This window comes from Brassica rapa, chromosome A01 (genome assembly GCF_000309985.2).
Source record: "Brassica rapa cultivar Chiifu-401-42 chromosome A01, CAAS_Brap_v3.01, whole genome shotgun sequence".
NCBI classification, from domain to species: domain Eukaryota; kingdom Viridiplantae; phylum Streptophyta; class Magnoliopsida; order Brassicales; family Brassicaceae; genus Brassica; species Brassica rapa.
In genome coordinates this window covers 21,481,859-21,508,951 of record NC_024795.2, presented here as the reverse complement: position 1 = coordinate 21,508,951, position 27,093 = coordinate 21,481,859, and the positions used below count along the sequence as shown (strand labels likewise).

At 35.7% G+C, this 27,093-nt stretch overlaps 2 protein-coding genes and 1 long non-coding RNA gene across 4 annotated transcripts; 2 read left to right on the top strand and 1 right to left on the bottom strand.

Moving 5' to 3' along the window:
• Window positions 1-3,672: 3,672 nt before the first annotated feature.
• LOC103834588 (protein TIME FOR COFFEE) lies at window positions 3,673-9,735 on the top strand. Of its 2 annotated transcripts, XM_009110657.3 has the most exons (12): window positions 3,673-3,913; window positions 3,989-4,396; window positions 4,488-4,624; window positions 4,700-4,982; window positions 5,070-5,409; window positions 5,492-5,531; window positions 5,614-5,706; window positions 5,848-6,055; window positions 6,128-6,194; window positions 6,290-6,353; window positions 6,439-6,768; window positions 6,868-9,735. In XM_009110657.3, the coding sequence occupies exons 1-12, from the start codon at window positions 3,808-3,810 to the stop codon at window positions 9,292-9,294; spliced, it is 4,503 nt and encodes a 1,500-aa protein (XP_009108905.2). In that variant the 5' UTR covers window positions 3,673-3,807; the 3' UTR covers window positions 9,295-9,735. The 2 variants fall into 2 exon arrangements, with proteins under 2 accessions (XP_009108905.2, XP_033141180.1); XM_033285289.1 differs by lacking the exon at window positions 3,673-3,913 and having other exon boundaries at window positions 4,386-4,404.
• A 9,341-nt stretch (window positions 9,736-19,076) lies between these two features.
• Window positions 19,077-21,571, bottom strand: LOC117126923. Its single transcript, XR_004449672.1, has 2 exons — window positions 21,414-21,571; window positions 19,077-21,328 (listed from the first exon to the last, which is right to left on the bottom strand). It is a non-coding gene; the product is annotated as an uncharacterized LOC117126923 (long non-coding RNA).
• Window positions 21,572-22,317: 746 nt separating this feature from the next.
• Window positions 22,318-27,093, top strand: LOC103834572 (linoleate 9S-lipoxygenase 5). The gene is made up of 9 exons (XM_009110647.3): window positions 22,318-22,630; window positions 23,005-23,303; window positions 23,886-24,129; window positions 24,221-24,559; window positions 24,659-24,744; window positions 24,893-25,000; window positions 25,094-25,398; window positions 25,492-25,755; window positions 26,040-27,093. The coding sequence occupies exons 1-9, from the start codon at window positions 22,375-22,377 to the stop codon at window positions 26,806-26,808; spliced, it is 2,670 nt and encodes an 889-aa protein (XP_009108895.1). The 5' UTR covers window positions 22,318-22,374; the 3' UTR covers window positions 26,809-27,093.

Below are 27,093 nucleotides of genomic sequence, written 5' to 3'. Positions count from 1 at the left end.
ATTTCGAACACATCAACGAAGTTGGGCCTTTCGTAACCTTAGTATGGCACCCACTGCATGATATGTAATACCAGTTTGAGCCATGGACCACATCATCAATCGTAGCCGTGCACTAAAAAAAAAGCCTCCTGCACCGCAAAGCTATATAAGACTCAAAGATTTGAATCAATAACTAAGAAATATTTACACCTAGTTGTACCTTAGTAGATCCCTGCTTGATGTAGGAGAATATTTCTCCTATGGTCAGTGTCTCCCGTTTAGTAACCACTTCGGCATTAACCTCCTCAGCACTCTGTGGGTTAGAGCCCAACCTGAGACAGAGTAGTAAGCATTGATCCAGTCAGTCATTGATATGGGGTTATGTAGCGAAAGAGTACATGTAAACACACAAATATATATATATATATATTTACCAGCCGAAATAGTCGATCGTAGGTTGGACATCGTAGTCCATAAAAACACGTGAGGATGACATTGAAGTCAGGGCAAGAGTACCTATTGTATTAAGCAAAACCCATTTAAAGAGCACAAAGAGTAGATATGTAACTGTAAAAAAGCTATACTAAAGTTAGAAATCGTAACCTCCGAGACTCTTAGTGTTAACGGTCGTCACCAATAACACGGTGGGGGTGTTTTCGTATGATTTGAATTTTTTGCAAAACTCTTTTGCAGCCTGGTCCCAAAGGTAGAGCTTCATCACAGGTCCACTGCAAAATATAATCACTGAATGGTTAATAGAAATAGAGAGAAAGGGTGTTTAAGAAATTAAAAAAAAACATACACGTGTGACTGCACATGAACCAGAACATGCCTCGCCCTTGCTATCTCCACTTCGTCAAGGACTGGGGTCCCAATGAAACTCTGTCCATTAACAAGCTTCATGTGGCCGACAACATCTATCCAATTGTTCATCAAGCGTGTAAGTAAGAAGAGTACGAAATAAGTAATCTACTATTACATGACCACACAAAACCGAAACAGACATAGTACTAAAGCAACCGAAGCAGCTAACAGATCCTAAGCACACTATGCTACGATAAAACCCTAAAAAAAAACCAATACCCGAGGGTAGTAAAAAATCCTTTCTACTGTCACAAACAGAATTAGTGAATTTCATTTGTCATTTATATATTTCACAGAATGATTCTCACAAACCTAAAACGCATTTTAAGCAAAATTCGAGATTTATTTCCCAGCAGCAAGAAATACTTATATATCTCTAATCATCAAGCACTGCAACTTAGAGTTAGTGTTGGGGATAAGTGAGATTACCGTAGAGGTCTCCTTTGCGATCGCAGCTAGCTTGGAAATCCTGAAAGGAATGAAATCGGAATCTGTCTTCATCAAAATGGATGGGACTGTCTTCAAGAACAGAGAGTTCAGAGTTCCATGAGAACGACACCATTACGGCTTGATCAGAAACCCGATACACCGACTTGTTGCTTGATCCGTAGAAATTATTGAGTTTGTAAACCGATCCAGGCTTCATTTTAGGCAAATATTTCTCAATACATCCTGGCAAATGAAGCCTTGGATAACAGTTCCCTACGGAAAATACACAAACAATCAAAGCGTTGTTTTAAATTTTCTAGAGATATATAAAATTTGAAAAGAAACAAACGTCACTAAGCGTCTAAATATAAGTGAGATCTTATAATCTACTAAATATAAGTGAGACCTAAATGACGATCTAAAACACAACAAATCAAAAAAACGATGATCGGTGAAATCAAGTACCTGTTCGTCGATAAGAAGCATCTCAATGCCAATAAGTGTCTTCTTTAGAGGGTTCCAAGCCTCCCAGAAATGAATCAAGCGGAAACGAAGCTGGGTTTCGTGTGGACCCGGTGAGACATCTCGGAAGAACATGACGTTATCATCAGACTCGGAGGTGATAGGGGATTTTCCATTCGGTTTCGGCGCCATGGATTGTGGTTAGAGAAGTTCTAGGGTTAGATTTGCATGCGGGAGAGAGAATGAGTATATAAAGTAGCAGAGAAAGAGCAAAGAGAAACGCATCCATTAAGAAGAAATTGATGGATCGAGATGTAGTGGAGAATTGATTGTGGAAATGTAGATCGGGAGAACTGAAACGATGGAGAGAAACAGTGAAAATGAAGAGTTAGAGGAGTAGATCCTCTTGAGAGGCGGAGACCCTCGTGTTCGCTGTCGAGGTTTTTTTTTTTTTAATTGAACCGATAGATTGTGTCGGAAGCCAGTGAGGTAGCAAAATGAAGCCCATACGAAATTAAGAGTTGAGTTTTGTACATCCAGCGTGGATTAATGAAATATTTTATTTGGCCAAATATAATTGTCGACGTGGACATCCTATAATCCCTTTATATTTGGCTTTTAGTATAGAATAGATAATCTCACCAGTGTCTTAACCAAATAATTTATTATTATTGAACTATCCTTATATTAACATATGTTTAATTAGTTACAGAATTTTTCAGTTATATCAGTCTGACTAACTTTTCCATCTAACATAGAAATAATCAAATATACTATGATTTTTGTTTCTCAAACAGATATTTAATTATTAGAAAATTAGATAAATAATAGTTTTAATAGCCATGAATGATAGGATAAATAAACGCCGGTATTTTGACTTTCTTTTACTATTAGATTCTAAGAATTAAAAGTTCAAAGATAAAAACGGAAAATATTATTATTTTTCATAGTCATTTGACTTTTTTATGGTTTTGGTAAATTATAAATAAGCGATAATAACATAAATCAATAATTAAATAGTTAGAGAAAGGTAAATATCAACTATTTAATTTACTGCAGTAAATAAGTAGTTATTTGAAAATTAAATAAACAAAAAGCCACAACGAAGCTATTAGCTATTTGATTGACTTAATATGATTAATTTTACCGGTTAGATCGGTGTCTAGGTGGTCACAAAGATTCCATTTTGATCGATATTGCCTTTACCAGGGTCTTTGTTTACCGGTTGTGGCCAGTGATACATTATTTTGGGTAAAAATAACAAAAATAATACTATCATTTTGTGCGTGTATATGTCAGTATTTTGTTTTCTTTTCCACACGAGTCGTCGCGATTAGTGGACAACAATGCACTACCCCAGGAGCCTTTTAACAAATATTTTATTGCAATTTTTTGTCGACTATTTTATTACAAAACTATAGTGCTATTAATTCACTTTAATTTAAATAATATTATCTTTTGTTCAATACGTTCAACATTTTAATAGTCTCTTTCCAATTTCTTTTTAATTTCTCGATACAATAAAAGTCAATATAATATCGGTAGAGATTACATACACAGCAGCCTGTGTGATGTCATTTCTCGACACGTGGCAAATTAATGTTTAATAACTTGGTATAGTAGTCCACATTATTTTTTTAACATGATCCGACTCGGAGATCGAATTATTAATTAAAAAAACTCTTAAAAAAACAAACAATAAAAAATATTATTTTTGGAGTATATTTTAGACACTAGTATTACTCATTTTTGTATGGGTCCCACAGCGGATGCTGACTATTGAAATAATAAAAGAGTACGTTTTCGGTAATAATAAAAAGAAAAAAATAGGATATTGATGTGAGATCTCTAAAATGGAGGGTGGAGATGTTGTTGTATCAGTTTGAGACCGTTGGATGCATTCACACCGACGGTGAAGATTGCGAAAAGGTTTTACTGGGAAGAGATATGAGCCGTGGATCTATTCGCTCCTGCTTTTATTACGAGGAGCACAAATAAAGGAGATAATGGGAAGCTAGTAGAGAGATAGAAGAAACAAAGAAAGAGAGAGAGAGGTTAGGAAGGGGGAAGAAGATGGATAGAAGTAGAGAAGCTAGAAGAGTACCCATGGCGGCGGCGGCTACCGGAAACGCCTTGTCACGGCGGAGACATAGAGCCGGAAGCTTCAGAGATTCTCCAGGTTTGTATTTAAATCGTTCTCTTCTTCAGATCTGAGACAGACCGTTTGATTCCGATGGTTTTCTTTTTGTTTCAGAGGAGGAAGGTCCGGTGGAGTTACCGGAGGCGGCGAGGCTGAGAGATCGAGGAGGGAGTGGGAAGAAGGAACGAGATCGGGAACGTGATAGAGAGAGGGAACGGGAGAGAGATCGGTTAAACAGCCGGAGCAAAAGGAGGAGAGGAGAACGGTTGATGATGGTTCACGACGGTGGCGACGAAAGCTCGGAAGAGAGTGTCAACGACGATGAAGAATATGACGACGTGAAGATGCTTCCTCCTCCGGCGAGTAATAATATCTCCCCCGCCTCGTTTTCATCGTCTCTTTCGAATCATCACCAGAGGAAGAACTTTCCTCCGCCACCGTCGAAAACTTTCAGATCTCCTCCTTCTCCGGCGCCGGTATCTGAGATGATCGGCGTATCGGTTCCTAGAAAAGCTCGGTCAGGTAGAGAGGTGGAAACTACAATAGAATCATCATCTCTCTCTCTCGCTGATCAAATCTCTTTTCATTGCTTATCTAATATCTTCTTTCACAGCTTGTACAAAGAGACCACATGAGTCATGGGCGTCTAGTGCCACCGGCGGTGCTTTACTTGCTTCCGGAGAGCACAGCCACCGCCAAGTATCCACTTCTCCTTCTTCATCCACTGTTTCTGTCCACCGGAAAAAGATGGTTAGTCTCTCAAAGACTCAACTCAATCTCTCCCTCTTCATCTTACTAAAGAAAGATATTCCTTGTGATTTGAAGCCGTCAGGGACGAAACAGAAGCCACTCCCGCCCAAGTCATCATCTCCGGTGGTGGCTGTTCAAGACGAGATAGAGATCGAGATCGCTGAGGTGTTGTACGGGATGATGAGGATGCCTCTCGCTACGTCAAAACAAGAATCTGCCACTAACGAGGGAGGTGCAAAAACAAAAACAACTGTAGATGTCAAGTCCAAAGTATCTTCACCCATCTCCAATTCTCAAACGGTTCTTCAGTCTTCCACCATCACACTTGCTGCTAATTCGAGCTCGTTTAATGCCATTGGTAAAGTTATCTCCTTTCACAACGATCTGTTATGTCTCTCTTCTCTTCTCTTCTTTTTGTGCTCATTTTGTCTTTCTTTGGTTACAGCTCCTAAAAGAAAGAAGCAAAGGCATGTCAAGTACGACGACGAGAACAGTCCCAGCTTACCATCACGCGCCATTAAATCTGAAGCAGAAGCTCCGTCAAAGACTCAACCTCCTTCCGGTGATCAGCTCAAAAGATCAGGATCTGCTGAAGAAAGCACCTCAGTATTGGATTCGACAAATCCACAGGCTAGAGACAGCACGGCAGCGTTAGATTCGGGATCAGCTGAGAAGAAAGAAAGCAATCTGTCCAATGAGGAAAGAGTAATGCCGAAAGTTGAATCTTCCTCGGGAGTTAGATCGGATGGTGACGGAGCTACTACTACCATTTCAGGAGCTAAACCGTAAGCACACGATCTATACGTTAAATGTGACTTTTCATTTTAATTCTGGTGCTCAGAGACGTTTCTTTTTTTTATCATGCAGAAGCTTACTGGAGAAAGAGAAGTTTGAGATAGATCTGATGGTAAGTTTCAGTTTTTTTTTTTAAAATTTAATTTCCTCCATTTTTTAATATTATCCTGATTTTATTTTAAAAACCGGTTTAGGCCCCACCGCCGGTTAGATCGTCATCGGAGAGAGGCGGTGAGATGGAAGGTGTGGCAGCAGAAGCTAAACCTAAAGCCACGGAAGTGGAAACGGTGAGTGGGACCTACTTTTGTTTGGTAATAAAATGTGATAATTGGAGATAATATCCATCATTACTTTATTTGTCTTTTCGGGGCTCTCTTTTTCCCCTTTTTTTAGTTCTCTACCTTGTCACTTATGCATGATGAAAGCAGGAAGATGGAGGTAATGCGACGGTTCTCGAGTCTGAAGAGAAGAAGAGACCTAAGAGTGCGGTGGGGGAAACTGAACCTCATAAGCCAGAGAGGAGTTATGAACTTAAACTCGACTTGGATAAATCTGATCACGTGGGTGCGATAAACAAGCATCATGTTCAGAAACAGCCACAACAACAACAACAACCTTCTGTTCCAGATAAAACAGGTAATTAGACGTTTCATTTTTCGTGCGCAAGTTTTGATTTTTTTTCTTAATCTTTTCTTCTGAATTTTCCAGCTCAAGCTGGCACTTTACCTATGCATATGTCAATGCCTGGCTGGCCTGGGGGTCTTCCAACAATGGGGTATTTTTTTTTTGTATTTTGAACAAGTGAAACTTTGTGGAAGTCTCTTTTCTGTTTCACTTGAACTAATAGAAAACTCTTTGATTATTGAACAGATACATGCCGCCAACGCAAATTGTCCCTACGGATACTAGTTCCTTATCGTCTGCGGCAATGCAGGTTATTTCCATTGCTTGCCGATCCATTCAAAGAATCCTCTCTACATTTATTCACTGATTTTAATCTTTTTTTTAATCTCTTCCAGCCTCCTCCGCATTTACTTTTTAACCAACCGAGGCCTAAGAGATGTGCAACACACTGCTATATCGCTCGGAATATTCAATCTCACCAGCAATTCACAAAGATGAATCCGTTCTGGCCTGCAGCAGCAGGATCAGCTCCATTGTATGGGACCAAGGCCTGCAATCTCAGTCTTATGCCTCCCACAGAACTTCAGGGGACTGTTTTGGGAAGAAGTTCCAATCCTGTTCCGGATAAGAACTCTCAATCTACTTCCAAAAGCTCAGATACAGCTCAGAGAAATCAAATATTGCTCCAGCAAGCTCTGCCTCAAGGAGCAACGAATAACATCATGGTTAGTTTCTTTTTAGTCGTCCATCTAAGCATGCTTCTCATATCAAAATTTTTGTCCTCTTTCTTGCAACTGATTGTTTTTATTTATTCTTTGTTGTAGCATGGTCCGGCACTCATTTTCCCTGTGGGCCAACAGCCTCAAATAGCTGCCGCATCTGTTAGACCTCCTAGTGGCAACACAGCTTCTCCTGGTGCGACAGCTACTGTGAACTCCATGAATGGCTCTGCTTCAGCTACTCCAGCTGGTGCCCCAACAATGACCTTCAGCTATCCGGGCATGCCAGGCAATGAAACGCAGTACCTGGCCATCTTGCAGAATAATGGCTATCCATTCCCACTCCCAGCACATGTTGGTGCATCACCTGCTTATAGAGGAGCTCCTGGCCAGCCGATACCATTTTTTAATGGTTCGTTCTACCCCTCCCAAATGATCCAGCCTTCATTTTCTCAGCCACAGAAGCAGCAACAACAAGCTGGTCAAATGCTCCAGAGCTATCCTCCGAGTAACCAGAATGGAAGTGTTTCTACTGGTTCCTCAGCAGCACAAAAGCATCTGCAGAACCAGCAGTTGAGACCACCGATAAATCCCGGGAACTCCCAAGGATTTCGAACTCACAAAGTTCAATCTCAGCCTTTGAGTTTCCAGCAGAGGCAACCTAGAGAAAATGCGACTCAACATAGCGAGACTGTAGGAGGAGACAGCCCATCAACCGCTGATAGCCGGGGTTCTCGTTCAAGTGTTGCCTATGGCCAGAACTACGGTATGCAGATGCAACCACCCAACTTGGGTTTGATGAGTTCAGCTGCCCCAGGTGGTGGAGTTGTCGTATCCTCTAGCAATCATGGCGAAAAGAAATCACAACAGGTCTCAAAGGCTGGTGTGGAATCGTTTCCGTCCCAGGGGTATGCCATGACCTTTGCGACATTCAACGGGGTTAATAGTACTCCTTCCCTGAACATGTCATCAGTTGGTCAAAATCACGCTATCTTCCACAGCATGCCGGAAGCAGCTAGGCAAGGTTATCAAATGATGGCAGCGAATGTTGCTGCTCAAGCAGCCCAGCAGAAAATGAACTACAGTCCTCCTTCAGATGATGGAAAATCGGGGTCTAATGCTACTGCTAATACGAGGGAAGAACAAAGGAAAACAGGAGGAGCAACAGGGAAAACGAGTGGTCTGAATGGTGCGCAGTCTATTGCTTTCTCTAACAAGCACGACTTAGCTGATGCATCTGTTTCTGCTGTAACGAGTGGTAGCATCGTTGATACATCCCGTTTGCTCAACCACGGTTCTACTCAGCCACAGAGTTCCAGTTCTGTGCTGACGTCTCATCAGCAGCAGCAGCTGCAGCATTTGCAACACCAACATCAGCAGCAGCAGCAGCAGCAGCATATGCAACGGAGTCAATTGCAGCAACCTTACACCACCATGTATCTCCAGAAGCAACAACGGTATGCAACTTCAGTCGCGGCTTCTGCTGCTAGAACCAAAGGGCCTGTGGCGAGTAACGGGAGTGGTTTCGCTGATCATAATATCTCTGTATCACCCGCCGGAAGCGCTAAGTTTACAAATGCCAATACAGGATTTCCTCAAAACCTTGTCCAGTCAAGCAGCACTCAAGTGCAATCTCCTCAGTGGAAAAACAATTCACCCAGGACATCCAACACTTCCCAAGCGCAGTCTCCGTCCATACTGTCGCCATCATCGTCTGCTGCCGCTGCATCGTCTGTAAGAAACGTATCGCATAAACAGCAAAGCCGTCCCCAGCAGTCGCAGATATCTTTTGCATCAAACTCAAAACCTATGGCGTCTGGTTCGCCAATGCAGCAAGTGCAAGGAGGCACCAACAACCAGGCTCCGTCTCCACCAATGTTAGTTGGGTCACCTTCAACGTCTTCCGTCTCCAAAAGCGCGGGTGGGAGCCCAAGAACAGCTGCTTCGGCTTCATCAGCGGTGAACAAAGCTGGACAAGCTTCCTCTACTACTCACTCATCATCTCAGCCGTCCAAGAACTTGCAGTCTGCATCCGCAGCTTCTTCCGCTGGTGGAAGGAACAACGGTCCTTCAGTTCTGGGAAACCCCACCACAAGCTCAGGATCCAAGTCTCAACAACAACAGCAACAGTTGCCAAAGCATGGGTTGCAGCAGCAAGCCCAGCTTTTCTTCTCTAATCCTTATATGCAATCTCAGCATCAACAGCAACAGATCACTATATCTCCTTCTGGTGGTTATTACATTCAAAGACATCAGCAACAACCAGGTTCATCCGCTGCCGCATGTCCTCCAGTCACTCTATCCGGCTGTACCACAGGAGCCATTACCGCCACTTCAGATCCAGCGAAAGCCATCGCTGCTGCAGCAACAGCAACAGCAACAGCAGCAGCCAGTAACATGAAAGGAGGAGGAGGAGGTATGGGGAAGACGCAGCAACATCAGCTGGTGCCTCCAGGGTTTCCGTATGTACACGCGGTTCCATCTGCGGTTCAGGTAAAGCCCGTCGATCAGAAGCAGCAAGCTGGTGAGTGAAAGACTTTAATAGAACATTTGTTAACTTAAAGAAAAGAGAAAAACTCGAGTGGTTGGGAAGTTCCGGTTATAGCTTGTGCCGACGAGACGAAAGAGGGACGTAGGAGCCGGGAGAAAGAAGCAGACGGAACAGACCCACCCACACAATTTTTTGGGAGTTTGGTAGGGGGGGGAGGCTTTTAAAGCATTGTGTACAATTAATGTTTATATTATGGGTATTCTGACAGGAACCTACGGTTTCAATTTAAAAAGCAGCCACTGGAGTTCTATTTTCTTTTAAAAATTTCATTCATTCTTCTGAGGTTGGAGTGTTCAGGTGGGTGATCTTCAGAAAAAAAACAAGAGCTGAGAAGTACGTGTATCATATACTGATAAGTTCTTGTGTTGTAGGCCTGTTTCGTCAGTGGAATTTATAAATTATGAAGCATGGATTTACGATTCGTTCTCGTGTGCCTATCTCGTATTCGCTTATTCGTGTGCAAATTAGCACCTCTATTTTTCGCTTATTTGCCTTTTTCGTTCAGTTTCGTATTATGCAATTTCCTTTTTGTCTGTTTCTTGAAGACAGAAGTTAATAGTGAATGAAAAAAATCTGCCACCCGTAATGAAGATTCGCAGTTTTGAGGAAGTGCTATTTAAAATTAGGCAAAGTTGATGAAGAAGCGTGGACTTTCGGTGTTGATGCTTCTCATATCAGTGACTTCTAAACTCATAATAAATACATGTAAACGTTTGTAAAAGCACCCATTTAGCACAGAAAATACTCGAGTATTTTCCTTCTGAGTTAATAAATCAATGACACAAATGTTAATTCTTAGTACAAAATAAAAATTATATTTTTCCTCATCTGGTTATGAATGTATATGTCTTTTTCCTAATGAGCAGTGTGTCTATATCATGAATCATGAAGTTAAACCAAGATTAATCATTAGATCTGTGAAATGCAAACCAATCATTAGTTTTTTTTCCTTAACCATCCAAAAATTTATTTGGATTATCTTCTCTCAACACTCCTATTGTTGAACTTTACAACTTGCTATCTCCTTTACTTTTCTCTCTCTCTCTTTTCTTTTAATGTTTTCACTTTCAATTTATTTTTGTTTGGACGCTCTGACTCTGACAAAGAGCCACAATCGAAAGTGCAGGTTATGTAAGCTAATAATTGAAAACGTGTGGGGTTCAGCTTCGAAGTATCAAAAATGTAGGGTACCCATTTTGCAAGCTCCAAATGAGCTAGCGGTCCACTATTTTAATGTATATTTACAAAATATCTCTAATACAAATATCTTTTCATATGATGCAAAATTCCCACTGGCAGTAAGTTACGTTGGATTACAAATATTGTTTTATAGGATGCAGATTTTTAGATCGACTGTACCACATTGCGTCGCCGGTAGCAATTCCTCCAATAACACCAAGATATTTTTTTGGCCAAAGGAAAACAATTACAATTTATTTTCCTCAACCCAAGTTCTTGAAAAATTGTTCCCTTGGTAACTAATTACAAATTTTAAAAATAAATAAATGGTAGGTAGACGTTTTCTAAATATTCATATACTAAAATAAACAATTTTGGTTTCTAAGGACTATCAAAGGTAAAAACAAAAAGACAAATAGATGAATTTTTTTTTACGTTTGACAAAAAAGACAATTCTTTTTACCTCAGACACAGTAATATAGTTTACTTTAATTATTTTCACATTAATTCTTCAAGGTTAAATATACAACTGCTTTTAGTGATTTAACTTTTTCTGTGACACCAGCCAACGTTATCATCAAAGAATAATACCATCACTCTTAAGAAAGTGTGATCATCACCAATTTTTTTTTATCATCACCAATTTTCAGTCGGTTGCTACAATTGCATACAACAACCAGTTCGCGGTCAATTTTTTTAACTTCAAATTTATGATAACTGCATATGAACCTATCCAATGGCTTTTCTCATGGAGTCACAGTAGTTACTAATTATTATTTAGTATCCAGCTTAACCATCGAAACATAGCAAAATTGGCACCAAGGCAGCTGGATGGTCTTTATAATGAACAAACGCTTTCTCAAGAGTGGAGTACTTAAGTAGCTCCTTAATCTTTGTAAATTTTGCGTTACCACTAAAAATGTTACAAACTATAATAAATAGCCTCTTCTTTAATACATTGTTTATCAAAATCGACATCTAACAAGTAAGAACTGAACTAAACAAATTAATCATCATCTAAACAATTTCTTATTAGGGCTAGATATTTTATCCGTTAAATTTGTTTCAATTCGTTATTTGTTTCGATCCAAAAAATCTGTATATCCGTAAGACTTTGAAATAAAGCAAATATTAAAAATCCAATATCCATTAAAAAAGAATCATATCACAAATACTAAAAATTTCAGAGTCAGATATCCGTTATGCTCTGTTTTTATACAAATAGAAGTATATCTACAATTAAACAGAGAGTTCTAAATGTATAATTTATAGAATTTTTATTTAACATATATTTTTAATAATTTTATTTATAAAATTACCTATAAAAGTATTCAATTAAGAAAGATACACAAAATCTTTATAAAAACTAAAATTTTATATTTTATAAAAAAATGAATTTATGTACACATAGTTTCAACAATTTTTATTTTTTGTTTAATATTATATAAAAATATTTTTGAAAATAAACTTGTATAATGTTTTTTAGATTTATTCGTATTGAACAAAGTGGACGAGATATTTGTAAATATGCATAAATATTCACAAATATTTGTAAATCTTTCAGATATCTAAAAAATCGGATATCTGCATTTTTCCGAAACAAAACAACTCAAAAAATTAGATATCTATAAACTATGAAACAAATCACAAATATTAAAATTTACGGAAGTATCTGCTCCGTGCCCACTCCTATTTTTATGGAGTTACATGGGTGATTTGTTTGGCGGTCTCGGTCTTCCATGAATATGAAAATCAATCTCCTCAGCCTCATGGTGCTCATCCTCAGTCGCATGGTGTTCAACATCTGCCTACAGTTGATCAATATTTGTTTTTGTTTCTTTAGTTAAGACAGCATATCATTATCAATCTACGAAATCTTTTTATACTAAAACACAAGTTATCTAGCAAATTAAAATCTGACACGTGGCATCTGTTTAAAAAAAATGGCGACAAAATAATGTTAAATCTTAAAATTTCTAGAATACCAAATGACTAAATCCTTAAAATTTCTGCATTATCAGTTCCACGTTCTTGACAAAAGAAAGAAAGAAAACTCTCACGTTCTAATATAGTTGACATTTAATTATCACGTCATTTAAAAGAACTCTCACGTTCTTATGTCTGATAAATGTGGTGATATCTTATTTTCTATACTTTAATTCAACATACACTTCTGATTTTTTTTCTTATATATTTTTATTGAATTTTCGTAGATTCCCTCATAATAAGAAACGCCGAAGCAAATGGCATCGTTGAATAAAAAGAAACTAGGTAATAACCCGCGCCTTGCACGGGATATGATTATTAGTTTCGTTATTTTTAATAAAAAAGGCAATAAATCTGTTTAATTTGGATATTAGTTAGGTTTTACGTTTTTTTGTTTTTAATCTTCTAAAATATAACTATTATTTTAAATTAATATTCATTTTAGTTTATTCGGTTAAAACATTTGATTTTTAGGTTTTTTCAGATAAAAACCTAAAATTAATATTATATGTTTATTTTTATATTATGAAGTTTAGATAGTCGTCATGTCGAACCAATAGTTTCATATTATAGTTTTTAAACAGATAATAGTTTAAGAAAAAGAAAAGAAAATTATTAAGACAAATCATTTAACTACAATTTGGTCAATAGTGAAAGAAACATTAAGAAAAAATATTTCAACTTTCAAAAAAATTAGATACTTCAGCTGTGGTGAATACTTAGTTATAAGATGCTCACATCAAGGTGCACATGTATATTTATGTAAAAAGTATATAAAAATAGTTGAAAAATATATAAAGATATTGTTAATTAATATTAAATGATATTTTTGTTTAGAATAATACATGAAAGATAAAATTAAAATTTATTTAAAATAAAAAAGACCTTGACATTGGTCATTTTTTCATCAAAAGAAAATAAAATTACATTCGTAAATAGGGGTGGACACATATCAAGTATTTGGATATTTGGAAGCATTTTTGTCGATTCGATTTTTAGCCACCTAGATATTCGGTGACTCGGATATCCGAAATGTTTTAGAATTTTAAAGAATATTTGATTTGATTGTAAATAAAATAAAATTTTTAAAATAATTTAATAATAACATTTTATTACAAAAATAAAACATTATATAACCTTTTAATTCTAGTACCTAATATAATAAATTTATATTGTAAAACTGATATAAAGTATAATATATATAACATATATATATAATTATTTTCATATATGTATATATATGCATATAACATATCAAATTAGATATATGTTCCTAAAAATATTGGTATTAGTGATTTGTTTCTTTTTTGGATATTGTATTTTAGTATTTGATTTGTTTCGTAGAGTTTCAAATATCAAGATTTTTTGGTTCAAATCAAAACGGATAACAAATCGAATCAAAATTTATGAATATTTTGCTCAATTTTATCCGTAAACAATAAAAATAATATATATATAGTTTAGCTTTTGATTCGTTATCTATTTTTATTCGAACCGAAAAATCTAGAGTTTTATTGGAACTATGTATGTGAGTTTTATATTAAAAAAAATCACAAAGTATGTAGTGTGAACACATTTATGATTATAGTGTGAACGCGTTAGCATATTTATTATCAAATCATTGTGAAGCTGCCACGTGTCTATTATAATATGAATACATTTATTACAATGCTTCTCTTTTAATATATAAGGGATATAAAAGAATATGACCAAAAAAGTAAACGTGAGTGAGAGAATAAGAAAATGACTACAAAATATAATAGCCTCAATTATCTTCAAAACTAAGTTGACATTTAATTGTGCTTTTGCAAGATATTTACTTTTGTTGTTCGATCATATTTAATGATTATGTTGGTTTTGAAACAAATATTAACATTATATATATATATATATATTGTATCTATATTGAACTGTTGTAAATTATAAACATCAAAATTTTAATGTTATCTTAATTATAATTTCTAATACTAGTATGTTCAAAAATCAAAATAAACATATTTTATAAAATAGTGCCAGTATTTAGTATGGGAAATAATACTAATGGCTTTATAAAGGGGAACATTGTCTCTAAAATCTCAGATAAACTGTTAAAACACACTTATTCACAATTATGAAGATTTGAAATATCTGAAATTTCAAATTGATGCACTTGGTAGAAAGCAAAGGTTCAACGCTAAGTCTACAAGGTGTAATAATGAAGTGAAAATGCTAGTTTAGATTACCCTTGATATGTGACTGAACATAGGGTGGAGTGTCAGTGAGTCCATGGAGTACAGAAGCTAAACAAGAGACATGGTTAAGCACCAGAATCAGCTCGTTCTCCATAGAGTCCAGCTTTTGAGATATATGTGAATAGCCTTGTTGCAATATACTTGTGAGTGGCAGGCGTGATCTTATTAACGAAAGTCCAAATTCTGAACAAAGTTTATATCAAGCTACGATGGAAATATGGAATCCGTATCAAAATCAACTGTACTGTATCATACGGTGCAGATTTTTAGCTCGACTCTACCACCTTGCGTTTACTTTTGTGATGAACATTGCGATTATATATGAGGACCTAAATAGAGGGAAAATGTATGGAGACAGGATCCTAAGAATGAAAAACCAGCATCCCCCAGATGTGGCACCAAGTGCTATCGACCACAAACTACGCTGGACATACTCTGATATAGTTCGTTAAGAAATCAAAATGTCATCACATATAAATAAGTATATCATATGTAAGAAACACAGATGAAGAAGTCAAATAGCTCGACATTCCTTTGGTCTGGTCCAGTGATGTCGACTCACAAAGCGAAGATTGCATGAATAGACTATCATGTGTTTGCTATGTATGAGTACTATGGAATCGAGGGAGCATTTATTTTTCATGTCATTGTTCTTGGAGGTTGTGTGGAGAGGCCTCACCATTAATCTTCTGAACATCAGCTATACTAATCATTAATTGGAATCAGCGACTGCCATTCTGCAAATTATGGCAGAGGATGTTAGAAATAGTACCACCACATTCCTAATCCACTATGCTTTCCAAGCTGCAGTAATTTGAGTTGGAGACGGGAGTTTTGCTCATTTACTCAGGCTCTTGGACAAACAAATGCGAAATCGCATATCTGCTTAATCCGACATACTAATCAAAAGTCATGAAATTTTTTTAGAGAAGATGAAAACCATAATGAAAGCATCGTGTATGGAAAATTACCAAAAATACCTCATTTATGAAAAATTACCAAAAATACAACATCCATGGTACCACTTTTCATGTTTACAATAACCACTTTTGTTCTCAATTTTAATGAAGAATAAAAGACATTTATAATCTTAAGATTAACTAATAAAGTTAGGATTTAGAATTAAGAGGTGAAGTAGGGTTTTTGAAATGTAAAAATTTAGGATTCTAATAAATATAAATAAATATTTTCAAAAATATTTAAAAAAGATTATTTTTTTTAATTCAAAAATAATTTTCAAAATTTTTTTGAAAAAGATTAAAAAAAATTGAAAAACATTTTAAAAAAACATTGAAAAGAAAAATTCAAAACAAAGTTATAAAAACGTTCAAATTTGAAAAATAATAATTTAAAAACATAAAAAAAATATTTTTATTTAAATAATTATATATTATATATATATAGAACAAAAATATAAAAGTCTTTTGCCACTTAATGAAAATGATATTTTTGAAAATATTTATTTAATGATGGTAAACATGAATAATGATACAAAAAAGTGGTAAACATGAATAATAATACCAAAAACTGGTAAACATGAAAATTTTGCTACATTTATACCCTATTTCCAAACCAAACCAAATGAAAACCTATAAACTATCTTCATGTTTGGCTTATAGAAAGGAATCAAAGGATTCATAGATCCCGATCACTGAATTTGAATCGACATATGATACTTAAAAGATAAATGATTGATGTATTCGTGTGGTTCGTTAAAACATCGTTTTTGGTTTGATCAAGGCCGGCCCTGAACCATGTTAGGTGAAACATTCGCAACAGGCCCCCAAAATTTCAGGGCCGGCCCTCGGTTTGATATATCAATTTTATGATATTTAACTCGTAAATTGTAAGTATCAATACTCATATATATATATATATATATATATATATATATGTGTGTGTGTGTGTAGTGGGGTGGGTTGTGCGGGTGTCATTCTATAATTAACCGGCAAAAACTCCAAAATTTTTATTTAACAAATGTACAAAATATAGAATTAGTCACTAAAATTATAAATATTTATTTTTAACCATAATAGCCATTTATCTAAAAAATAAATAAATCGGCCATATTTTTTTAGCTTTCTCTAACTAACTTGTAGTTACTTATATTTTTGTTGTAATAACTAAATAGCTACTACTATGCTACGTAGGCACATAGATTTGCTTAAAATCATATGTTTTGTGTTACGGTAAATTAAACAGGTTTTTCATGATACTATGGAAACAGAAAATAATGCAGTAAAACCAAAATTAAGATCAAATATAGTGTTTTGTTAATTAATAGAGTAAGAGTACAACATATTAGTCTGGAAAGCTTAGTTCTAGTTGTTCTTTTCTATAGTCAAAAGTGAAACTATCTACTTTTAGGTTTAATCGTTTTTTTCTTAGGCTTTTGTAATCGAAATCTATGTTAGATCTTTTTATATCATAAAATATGAAAACATTTCATTTTATTAAAAGCTTTTTTTTTTGTGAAAAACAATCCAGAAATCAGAAATCGTTTAAGCAAAAGGAGAAGACAGACATTCTGTTCTAGACATCATCATGAATTGCTTCTGAATTAATTATCCCAACATTTTGCAATACAAGTTGTAACTAATTAACAGGCTAAACCACGTTCTCTTTGTTTGGTCAAAGATTAATGAAACCACATCTCTTATTTACGAATTGATAAATAACAATTTACACGGGACACAACAAACAAAACACGGAGTACCCATGTCACACAAAACAATATGATAAACGAAGAAAGTAATATAATGCAAACTAATTCCAAACCACAAATCCCTATCAATACCAAGGGCCGGTCCTGGGTAAAGTTGGATGTGATTCACATATCACTTGTTTTTTTTATGATTTCATGGGGCTGCAAAAAAAGTCAGCGCCAATATTTCCTTTCGTGTCTTTTTAACGTTGTTACCACTACCATTACTATTTCTTTTTACTATTACTATTAGCTTACCGTATTTGCAGGGTCTCGCTCAATACAACTGGAGGCCCTAAAAAAATTTATGCTACAGCTATCAATTTTATTTTTCAAAATGAATAATTTAAAATTATTATTAAATTAATCCATTTTAAAAATTATTATTAAACTAATCCGTTTTTAAAATATTTATATTACTATGTTTTATAATAATATCTAGATTTAAACTAAAAATTATACTTAATTTAAAAATATTTATATTACTATGTTTTATAATAATATTTAGATTTAAACTAAAAATTATACTTAATTTATACATATAAACAAAAATAAATAAATAAAAGTTAAATTTTGGAGTTGGCTATGGAACGGTGGCACTGACTGCCTCGTGCATTAACCCGGCTCTGCGTATTTGCGAGCAATGAATAACACCTCTGAAGAACAAAATTAGCATCACCTAAACCTTTTTTCTTAGATTTTTATTTATTGTTTACCATTTTTTTTTTAGATTTTTATTTATTTATATTGCACTTTTCAAACGTGTTGATTCCAAACACGGTTGAAAACATATTTTTGACGGTGGTACACACCTCCTCCCATAAGGTTTCTCTCGACCGATATTTCTCTTGTATTCTTCTTGTATGCTTTTACAGATATGGGCTTTGTATCAGCGGCGAGCAATTTCAATTTTTTTGTTTTTTTCTAACTTTTTTTACGAACTAATTTCTGTTTGTTGATTGTTTTATATTAATTATTTCTCATATTATTTTTGCTGGATTCTCTCCCCTTCATTTTTTTTTTGAGCAATCTCTCCCCTTCGTAACTAGCGTTTCCTCATATATGAATATGTTTGTTTCGTTGCTCAAAAAAAAAAATATATATGTTTGTTTCATTTTCTACTTTAGTTGTATATAAAGTCGCTTCTTTGGTCATTGTTTAATTTCCTCCATGACGAGATATAAGAGGCTATCAATCAATTTGAATCATAGTTGCTTTTGGTGTATCTTCCACGACTAGATATGAAGTGATTGAAAGGATTAAGATGTTGCACAAATGCTTGAAACTTTGGCAAATGCTTTTGCTTCCCAAAATGCAAAATCCTTAACGAAAAACATAACCAAACATGATTCTAACATAGTTCTTTTCTAGTCAACAGCATAATTTCGTATTTTGTAGATGAAAATGAACTCTTTCAAATTTTATTAAAAACATATAATCTTTAAACTTCGTATTTTAGTGGCTGGAGCCTGAAAGTATCGTTAATCCAGCATTGACTAAGAATCAAATAGTACATGTTCACCATGTTTATTTTAAAGTAGTATATGTAATTTTTTCCAAATTTGTAGTATATTCTTAAAGTAACACTTATTTTGTAGTATCTTAAGATATATCTCTTATATTACTGAATAAACAAACCGCTCGTATTGTATTATTATTATTATTTTTTTGAAAATGCTCGTATTGTACTCTTCTACTCTCTTTTTTTTGTTTCTTGTTTCTAGTATTTTTTTTCTTTGGATATGCTTACAAGCTGGGTGCAGATGCTACATGCATCTTTGATCAATGAGTTGTTAAATAAAACAAAACAAACGTAGACGTAAAAGCAAAAGAAACATAGAATTAATTTTAGCAAAACGAGAAAATAGAATGGTTGTTCATAGTTGATATATGATGGCTGCAAGTAGGATAGTCAAATATCCATTGGTCAGTTTATATATAAATCTATATTATTAACAAAGTGGTCTCGGTCTAATAGTAAAAGAGTTATATCTGGAATTTCCGTTCTGGGTTCGATTTCTCTTGGTCACTTATAAACGTTTTAAGTGGCAAAAAAACCTGAATTTCTATAAGTTTTTTGGTGATTAGTCATTGGATCTAAAAAATCTTTGGGATCACACCAAAGTTATCAAAAAAAAAAATTAGGAATCAAATTGATCTCTTCATAGGGAATGCAATCCCCGATGATGATAACTCAACCAAGGAAAATATAATTTTACTTATATATTATTGTGCCACATTTATTTCAACTACTTCCTATGGTCTCGGTTTAAACATCACACTGAGCAGGGGTGGATCCATGATGTTAGTAGTAGCTAAGAGCATCCACATCAATGAACCCTCTCTTGGGGTTCATCTTTTCAGTTTTTTATTATTAAAACATTTTTCTTTTTCTTTTTGGTTTTTTAAAAAAAAAAAAACTAGACTAATTGCGGATCGCCACGACACGTGGGGTCTGCGCTACAGTGATAAACTTTAGGAGAAAGGGGTTCAGCCAAGAAAGCTTTAAGAGAAAGGAATTCATAAGATTGAATTATTTTATTATTTTTTTTCTTGATTTCTATGTGAACTCCCCCCATAAACCTTCAATAGAGGTGCTCTAAGAGCAGCTCTAACAGCAGGATGAAGAAGAATTCTCATCATTAAAAAAATTCACAAGTACAATGCTTCGGTTCGTCACAACTCTTGTTTCGTTTTTTTTTCTGCTCAACATCAACTTATATTCATCCAACTATTGGATACAATCAGTTCAATCCACAACAGATTTTGGCTCAACATCAACCAGTCACAACTCTTGTTTAAATAAAGGAAAATGCAATCATAATTATAAAAAATAGCAGACAAAAGATTAAAACGAGTTCAGTATTTTACAAATTAATTAAAATCTAAATATTAATATATATATATATATGTATATATATATATATGAGAAATTAATTTTATTTTAGAATTATATCACGTCATCAGAGAGGATTCCGATGGCTACTTTATTTTCTGCCAGACTCACACCCTAATATAAAAGTTTATCATCACATCTACATAGGAAGAAAGTAGGTAGACAAGTCAAAAAAGAAAGAAGAAAATACTATTTTAAAGACCTTGACTTAGGAAAATGACATTCAACACAGGTAAGTAGATATATAAGACCACCCGCAACGCGGGGTTTAAGTAGATCCTTAGCATTAATTCTTATGCGGGATTGATTAAAATATTAATATAAAAAAATCATAAGTTAAGAAAGAGTCCTTAACTAAGGAGATTAAGGATTTGGTCCTTGATGAGTTGGCAAAGTCCGATTGGTGAGGGTCAGGGTCGTGTTTTGTAAGGAGAAAAAAAAAAGAAGTCGCGACAATTACATAAAAAAAATTCCTCCGACGAAACAAAAGGTGATTCGGCGATCTTCGGTGTTGAAGATAAATCAGAGCGTTTTAGTTCATTATCTTTGCATTTGGAGTTGATGCATGTTGATTTCATCAATTTTTACGGTTCGATTGTGGGATTTTACTAGAATGAGGGTTTCAAATCGAATTGGGGATTTTAATCGAATTAGGATTTTCGTCTGGGTTTGCTATTTTCTTATTTCCGATTCGATTCTTTGTTGTTTCGTCGTCTGGGAATTGAACACATAATGAAAGGAATCAGAAGCAAAGATGATCTTACGGCTGCGTAAAGTTTCATTCTTTTTTCACTCAACTTTTTGATCCCTGTTTATATTTCCTTGTCTGAGAATCTTCAAGATTTGTTCTTTGGGTGATATTGATTTGATGAAAACCTGTTACAGACGTTGTTTCTGATTGGGTTTTGACAAACTTTGCAGCATGGTCTCAGCCTCAGGTGGTGGGTTGGCGTACGCTTTTGTGAGCAAAGGCTTGAAAGTAAGGCCTGCACACGCACTCTCCTGGGCTGTTTGCTACGCTGTTGCGTCAGGAACAATGTATAAGGTGATTGATTGATTGTTCATGAACCAATACAAAAAGAGTATACATATCTTTTTACTTACCACGGGTTTTTGTTCTTCTTTCAGGTGAAGGAAACAATCAGAGCAAGAAGTAAACATTCCACCAGCACCAGGGGCAAGGCTTTTGATACTTGATCATATCAAGAGGTTTGTTTACAAGCTTCTCTACTAGTACTCTCTCACATGGATCAAATATATGATAAACCGCAAGTAAGGAAAGCAGTAATTTGACACCAACCCTCCCTTTTATCTTATATGGTGGTTGTAATAACTTGGAGATATAGTTTCGAGAGACGTAACCTTGCTAGTTCATTCGCTGAAACTTTATGTTTGCTTTTAAGTAAAACCAACAATGTAACAGAAACTATTTTTTACAATTTTTTTACTTTTAAATTTTTTTAAATGTTTTACAAATTTACTTATTTTTAATGTTTTACAAATTTATTAAATGTTTTACAAATTTAATTATATTTTATTCCTAAGAATTCTATAATGGATAACACCATTGGACTAACAAATATGATTAGAGTCCTTAACTATTCAAACAAAAAAAATTAAAAAAAAAATATATTATTTTATTGTTAAGGATTCCAATGATGAGTAACACCATTGGAGTTGCTCTAACTGGTGGTAAACTGGTAATACTAAAAAATGTAAACACTATTTTTTCACCGTGTTACAAAAACTTTGTTGATATTAAGGAGATGAATGCATGCACTAATTAATTCCAAAGCCATTCGTTATCTGTATACCAAAAATAATAGTAATAAACTTTTGCTGGCAATTCTTTTTTTGCTTCTTGTTTAGCTACCTATATAAATATAATACCACATTCACAACAGATTTGTGTTATCATATACGCTTCAATAATGCAAAGTCGATGAAAAGGAACATTATATAATCGCACATCTTTCTCGTCATTCTCCAAGCATAGAATCTCATTCTTTTTCTCTCTCTCTTTTCTTCATTCTCACTCAGAGAAAATTCTGCAATATATATCGCCATGATCCACACCCATATCGCAGAGATCTTATGCGTCAAACCCAAGACAAAGAAGACAAAGAAGACAAAGACGATGGAGGAAGATGTGAAGAACAAGAAGACCAAGAAAACGATGAAGATAGAAGGAGAAATTGTTGTTATGAAGAAGAACCTTCTTGATTTCAAAGACACCATGGCTTCTCTTCTCGATCGAATCCATGAGCTTCTTGGTCGTCGTGTTTCTCTCCACCTCATCAGTTCTCTCCAACCCGACCTGGGTATTCGTTCATTCTTTTACTCGACCCGTTTACATGTACATAATTACAGAAACGGACATCTTTAAGTATTTCTTTAATTTTCCTAGAATACGATTTCTTCACTAATGTTTTGCATATTATATTCATGATGAAAGTGATGATTAGTCGGGTGTTTATGGGGCCTTGATTATCCGTTATCAATTGGGCAAAATCAAATCGCGGATTTCAAATCTTATAGTAATTTCAATCAGACCAGAGAAAGAACTAAAGACTAATTAGTCACTCTAGTAGACTTACCATTGTTTTACATGAACATTTTAAGTAAACCCTAACATATTTGTTTTGTTTTATTTTAAAGAAAGTAATGTTTTCATGTTTTGTATAATATAAACCAGCCAATGAGAAGAGAGGAAGACTTGGAAAAGCAGCACATCTGGAAAAATGGGTGACAAAGATAAAAACGTCAGTAACCGCAGAGGAAACCGCGTTTGGAGTGACGTTTGATTGGGACGAGTCAATGGGACCACCGGCTGCGTTTGTGATCAAGAACCATCACCGTAGCCAATTCTACCTTAAGTCCCTCACTCTTCGCAACTTCCCCGGGGGTGAAGGCGGTGCCATACACTTCGTTTGCAATTCTTGGATCTATCCGAGCCATAGATACCGCTCCGACCGCGTTTTCTTCTCCAACCAGGTAAAACGCTATAAACGAAATTGGGACAAGTGGGGTTAGTAATAATATAACGCACTGTTTCGACCGAGGTACTAAATAATAGTATTCTACTTGGCATTTTTTTGGGTAAAAATCTACTTGGCATTTTATATAACTAATCTGGATTGCTCTGATTGTCCATGTGCAAAAGTTGTCAAAAATATTCTTTGACCCCAGTGTCAATATTTCTAATTTTTAATTTTGAGAGTTTTTTCTGTTTGGATTTATTATTGTCTGGATAATAAATAATTGATTAAATTGTTACAGTTTAATGTGTACATGTTGGTTAGTGGTTATATAAGTATATGAAGCATAATCATAATCCATATGACATAATCTTTAGAGCTTTTAATTTAGAGGTCTGGAATATACGTGTGCGTGTGTAACACATTGTACCAAATAATGAAACCGGACTTTACATGTCTATCTTTACAAGTCACCCTCTCCCTTTATCCCAATTATTTTTCTAATTAAGAGAATATTTTGTGTAACTCGGCAGGGACAACTATTGACATTCTTTAATATATTTACTCTTTTTTATTTATTTTATTATAAATCCAAAAGGCTTATCTTCCAAGCGAAACACCGGAGCTAGTTAAAGAGCTGAGAGAACAAGAGCTAAAGAATCTAAGAGGAGAAGAGAAAGGAGGAGAACTGAAAGAATGGGACAGAGTTTACGACTACGCTTATTACAACGACTTGGGTGCTCCCGACAAAGGACCTGACTCAGCCCGTCCGGTTCTCGGCGGTTCACTTGAATTCCCTTATCCTCGCCGAGGAAAAACCGGCCGTAAACCAACCAAATCCGGTTAGTCAACTCAACATTGATTCAAAGCCATCACTTATATTGCAAAACTCAATGGGTTACTTGACATACATGACACCGTTTCTTTTATCAGACCCTAGGTCGGAGAGCAGGCTTGCATTACTGAACCTTAACATCTACGTACCGAGGGACGAGCGGTTTAGCCACGTGAAGTTCTCTGATTTCCTCGCGTACGCACTCAAGTCGGTGACTCAAGTACTCGTCCCTGAAATAGCCTCTCTTTGCGACAAGACTATCAACGAGTTTGACTCGTTCGAAGACGTTTTTCACCTCTATGACGGTAGTATTAAACTCGCCAATGGTCACACCATTTCTAAGCTCCGTGATATTATCCCATGGGAGATGTTTCGTGAGCTCGTTCGCAATGATGGAGAGCGGTTCTTGAAGTTTCCCTTGCCTGACGTCCTCAAACGTAACCTACAAATATATTCTATTTAAATAAACAGTTAGAGATTAACCAAAAATGCATACAGACTTTGACATAGATGATTGTGTATGTTGTTACGTACAGAGAGTAGATCAGCTTGGAGAACCGATGAAGAGTTTGCTAGAGAAATGCTTGCTGGACTCAATCCAGTGGTGATAAGTCGTCTCAAGGTAAAACTTTCATCAAATCACTCAGTTTTTTTTTTCAATCACATGTAAAATCTTTGTCTAAGAAATGTACGGACATTATAACCCAAAACCTCCTAGTCATTAAAGATAATGGTCGAAATTATTACGGAATATATAAAATAAATTGCAGGATTTTCCTCCAAAGAGTAATCTAGACTCTGCAAAGTATGGAAACCAAAACAGTTCTATACGAGAAGAGCACATAGAACCACACATGAACGGTACCAGTGTCCAAGAAGTAAGTATATTACACACCTTTCTTGTTTAACAAGTAACAGCTGTATCGTCATATCATAACTGTTATTGGTTTTGTTTTGTGTTATATAAAAAGGCTTTGGAACAGAACAAGCTATTTATATTGGATCATCATGACGCATTGATGCCATACTTGACACGGATAAACTCAACGAACACTAAAACCTATGCGACCCGAACGCTTCTGTTGCTTCAAGAAGACGGAACACTGAAGCCTCTAGCCATAGAGTTGAGTCTTCCACACGCACAAGGTGAATCACACGGATCTGTGAGCAAAATTTTCACACCATCAGAGAAAGGAGTCGAGGGAACGATTTGGCAGCTTGCTAAGGCTTACGCCGCGGTTAATGACTCCGGTTATCACCAACTTATAAGCCACTGGTAGTTAACTAATTGGTGACACTGTAAAACAACCTAGTGTCTTTGAGTCCTGATTTTGGTTTGAAGTAACCGGTTATGTTATTGTTTTTGTAGGTTGCAAACGCATGCAGTGATTGAACCGTTCATAATCGCTTCAAATAGGCAACTCAGTGTGGTCCACCCAATCTATAAGCTTCTTCATCCTCATTTCCGTGACACGATGAACATCAACGCATTGGCGCGACATGTCCTCATAAACTCTGATGGAGTTCTGGAGAGAACAGTGTTCCCTAGTCGTTACGCCATGGAGATGTCCTCTTCCATTTACAAGAGTTGGGTTTTTACTGATCAGGCTCTCCCCAAGGATCTACTTAAACGGTATACATAAACACTAATGAAACATTAGTCTTGGTCACAAATTCTTAATAGCTACTATGCATAGGTTTTATAACCATCAAATTATATCAAAAATATAATTTAAAATGTTTTGACCAAAAAACATATATTTTAAAATGTTTTGACAAAAAATATATTTAAAATGTTTATAACCCCTAAATAGAGACCGCCTCCATGCATATAAAAACTTTCTTTATTTCTTGATTCACAAGTAACCTTTTGAACTCTTGTTTGACAAGTAACATTTAAATCCCCTATTTTCGCAGAGGAGTTGCCGTTGAAGATCCGAGCAGCGATAACGGCGTTAAGCTTCTGATAGAGGATTATCCATTCGCAGTGGACGGTTTAGAGATTTGGTCAGCGATCAAGACGTGGGTGACAGAGTACTGCTCGTTCTACTACAAGAACGACAGAACCGTCCAAACCGATACAGAGATCCAATCATGGTGGACGGAGCTTCGAACCGAAGGTCACGGCGATATACAACACGAGTCATGGTGGCCGTCGATGCAAACCCGCGACGACCTCATCGAAACCTGCACCATCATCATCTGGATCGCCTCTGCTCTTCACGCAGCAGTCAACTTCGGACAATACCCTTACGCCGGTTTTCTCCCAAACCGGCCTACCGTCAGCCGCCGGTTCATGCCTGAACCGGGTACGAAAGAGTACACTGAGCTGGAGGAAAGCGAGGAGGTTGCGTTCTTGAAGACCATCACGCCGCAGTTACAAACTCTGCTTGGTATCTCCATCATTGAGATTTTGTCTATGCATTCGACGGATGAGATTTATTTAGGGCAGAGAGATTCCCCGAACTGGACTGCGGATGATGAGCCTTTAGAGGCGTTTAAGCGGTTTGGGAAGAGTTTGGAGGTGATAGAGAACAATATTATAAGGAGAAACAATGATAAGAGGTTGAAGAACCGGACCGGACCGGTTAACATACCATACACTCTCTTGTACCCGAACACTACGGATTATACAAGAGAAGGTGGACTTACTGGTAAAGGGATTCCAAACAGTGTCTCTATCTAGAGACAGATCACTCGTTGTTCATGTCGATATCATACCATTTACAAGGTTTCTCAGCGTGGATGTACTTCTTGAATTTTTTTTTTCTTCTTCTTCTTGATTTGTATTACTTTCCATCATTATGTACAATTATTTGCATGTTAATTTTCCGAGTTTTTTCTAGAAAAATGTAGATGTTGATTTCAGTATGTTTTTTGTGCTTGTGGGGTGCACAATGTAGATGTTAATTTCAGTATGTTTTGTGTGCTTGTGGGGTGCAGGATTCGTATAAATATATCACAATTTTAA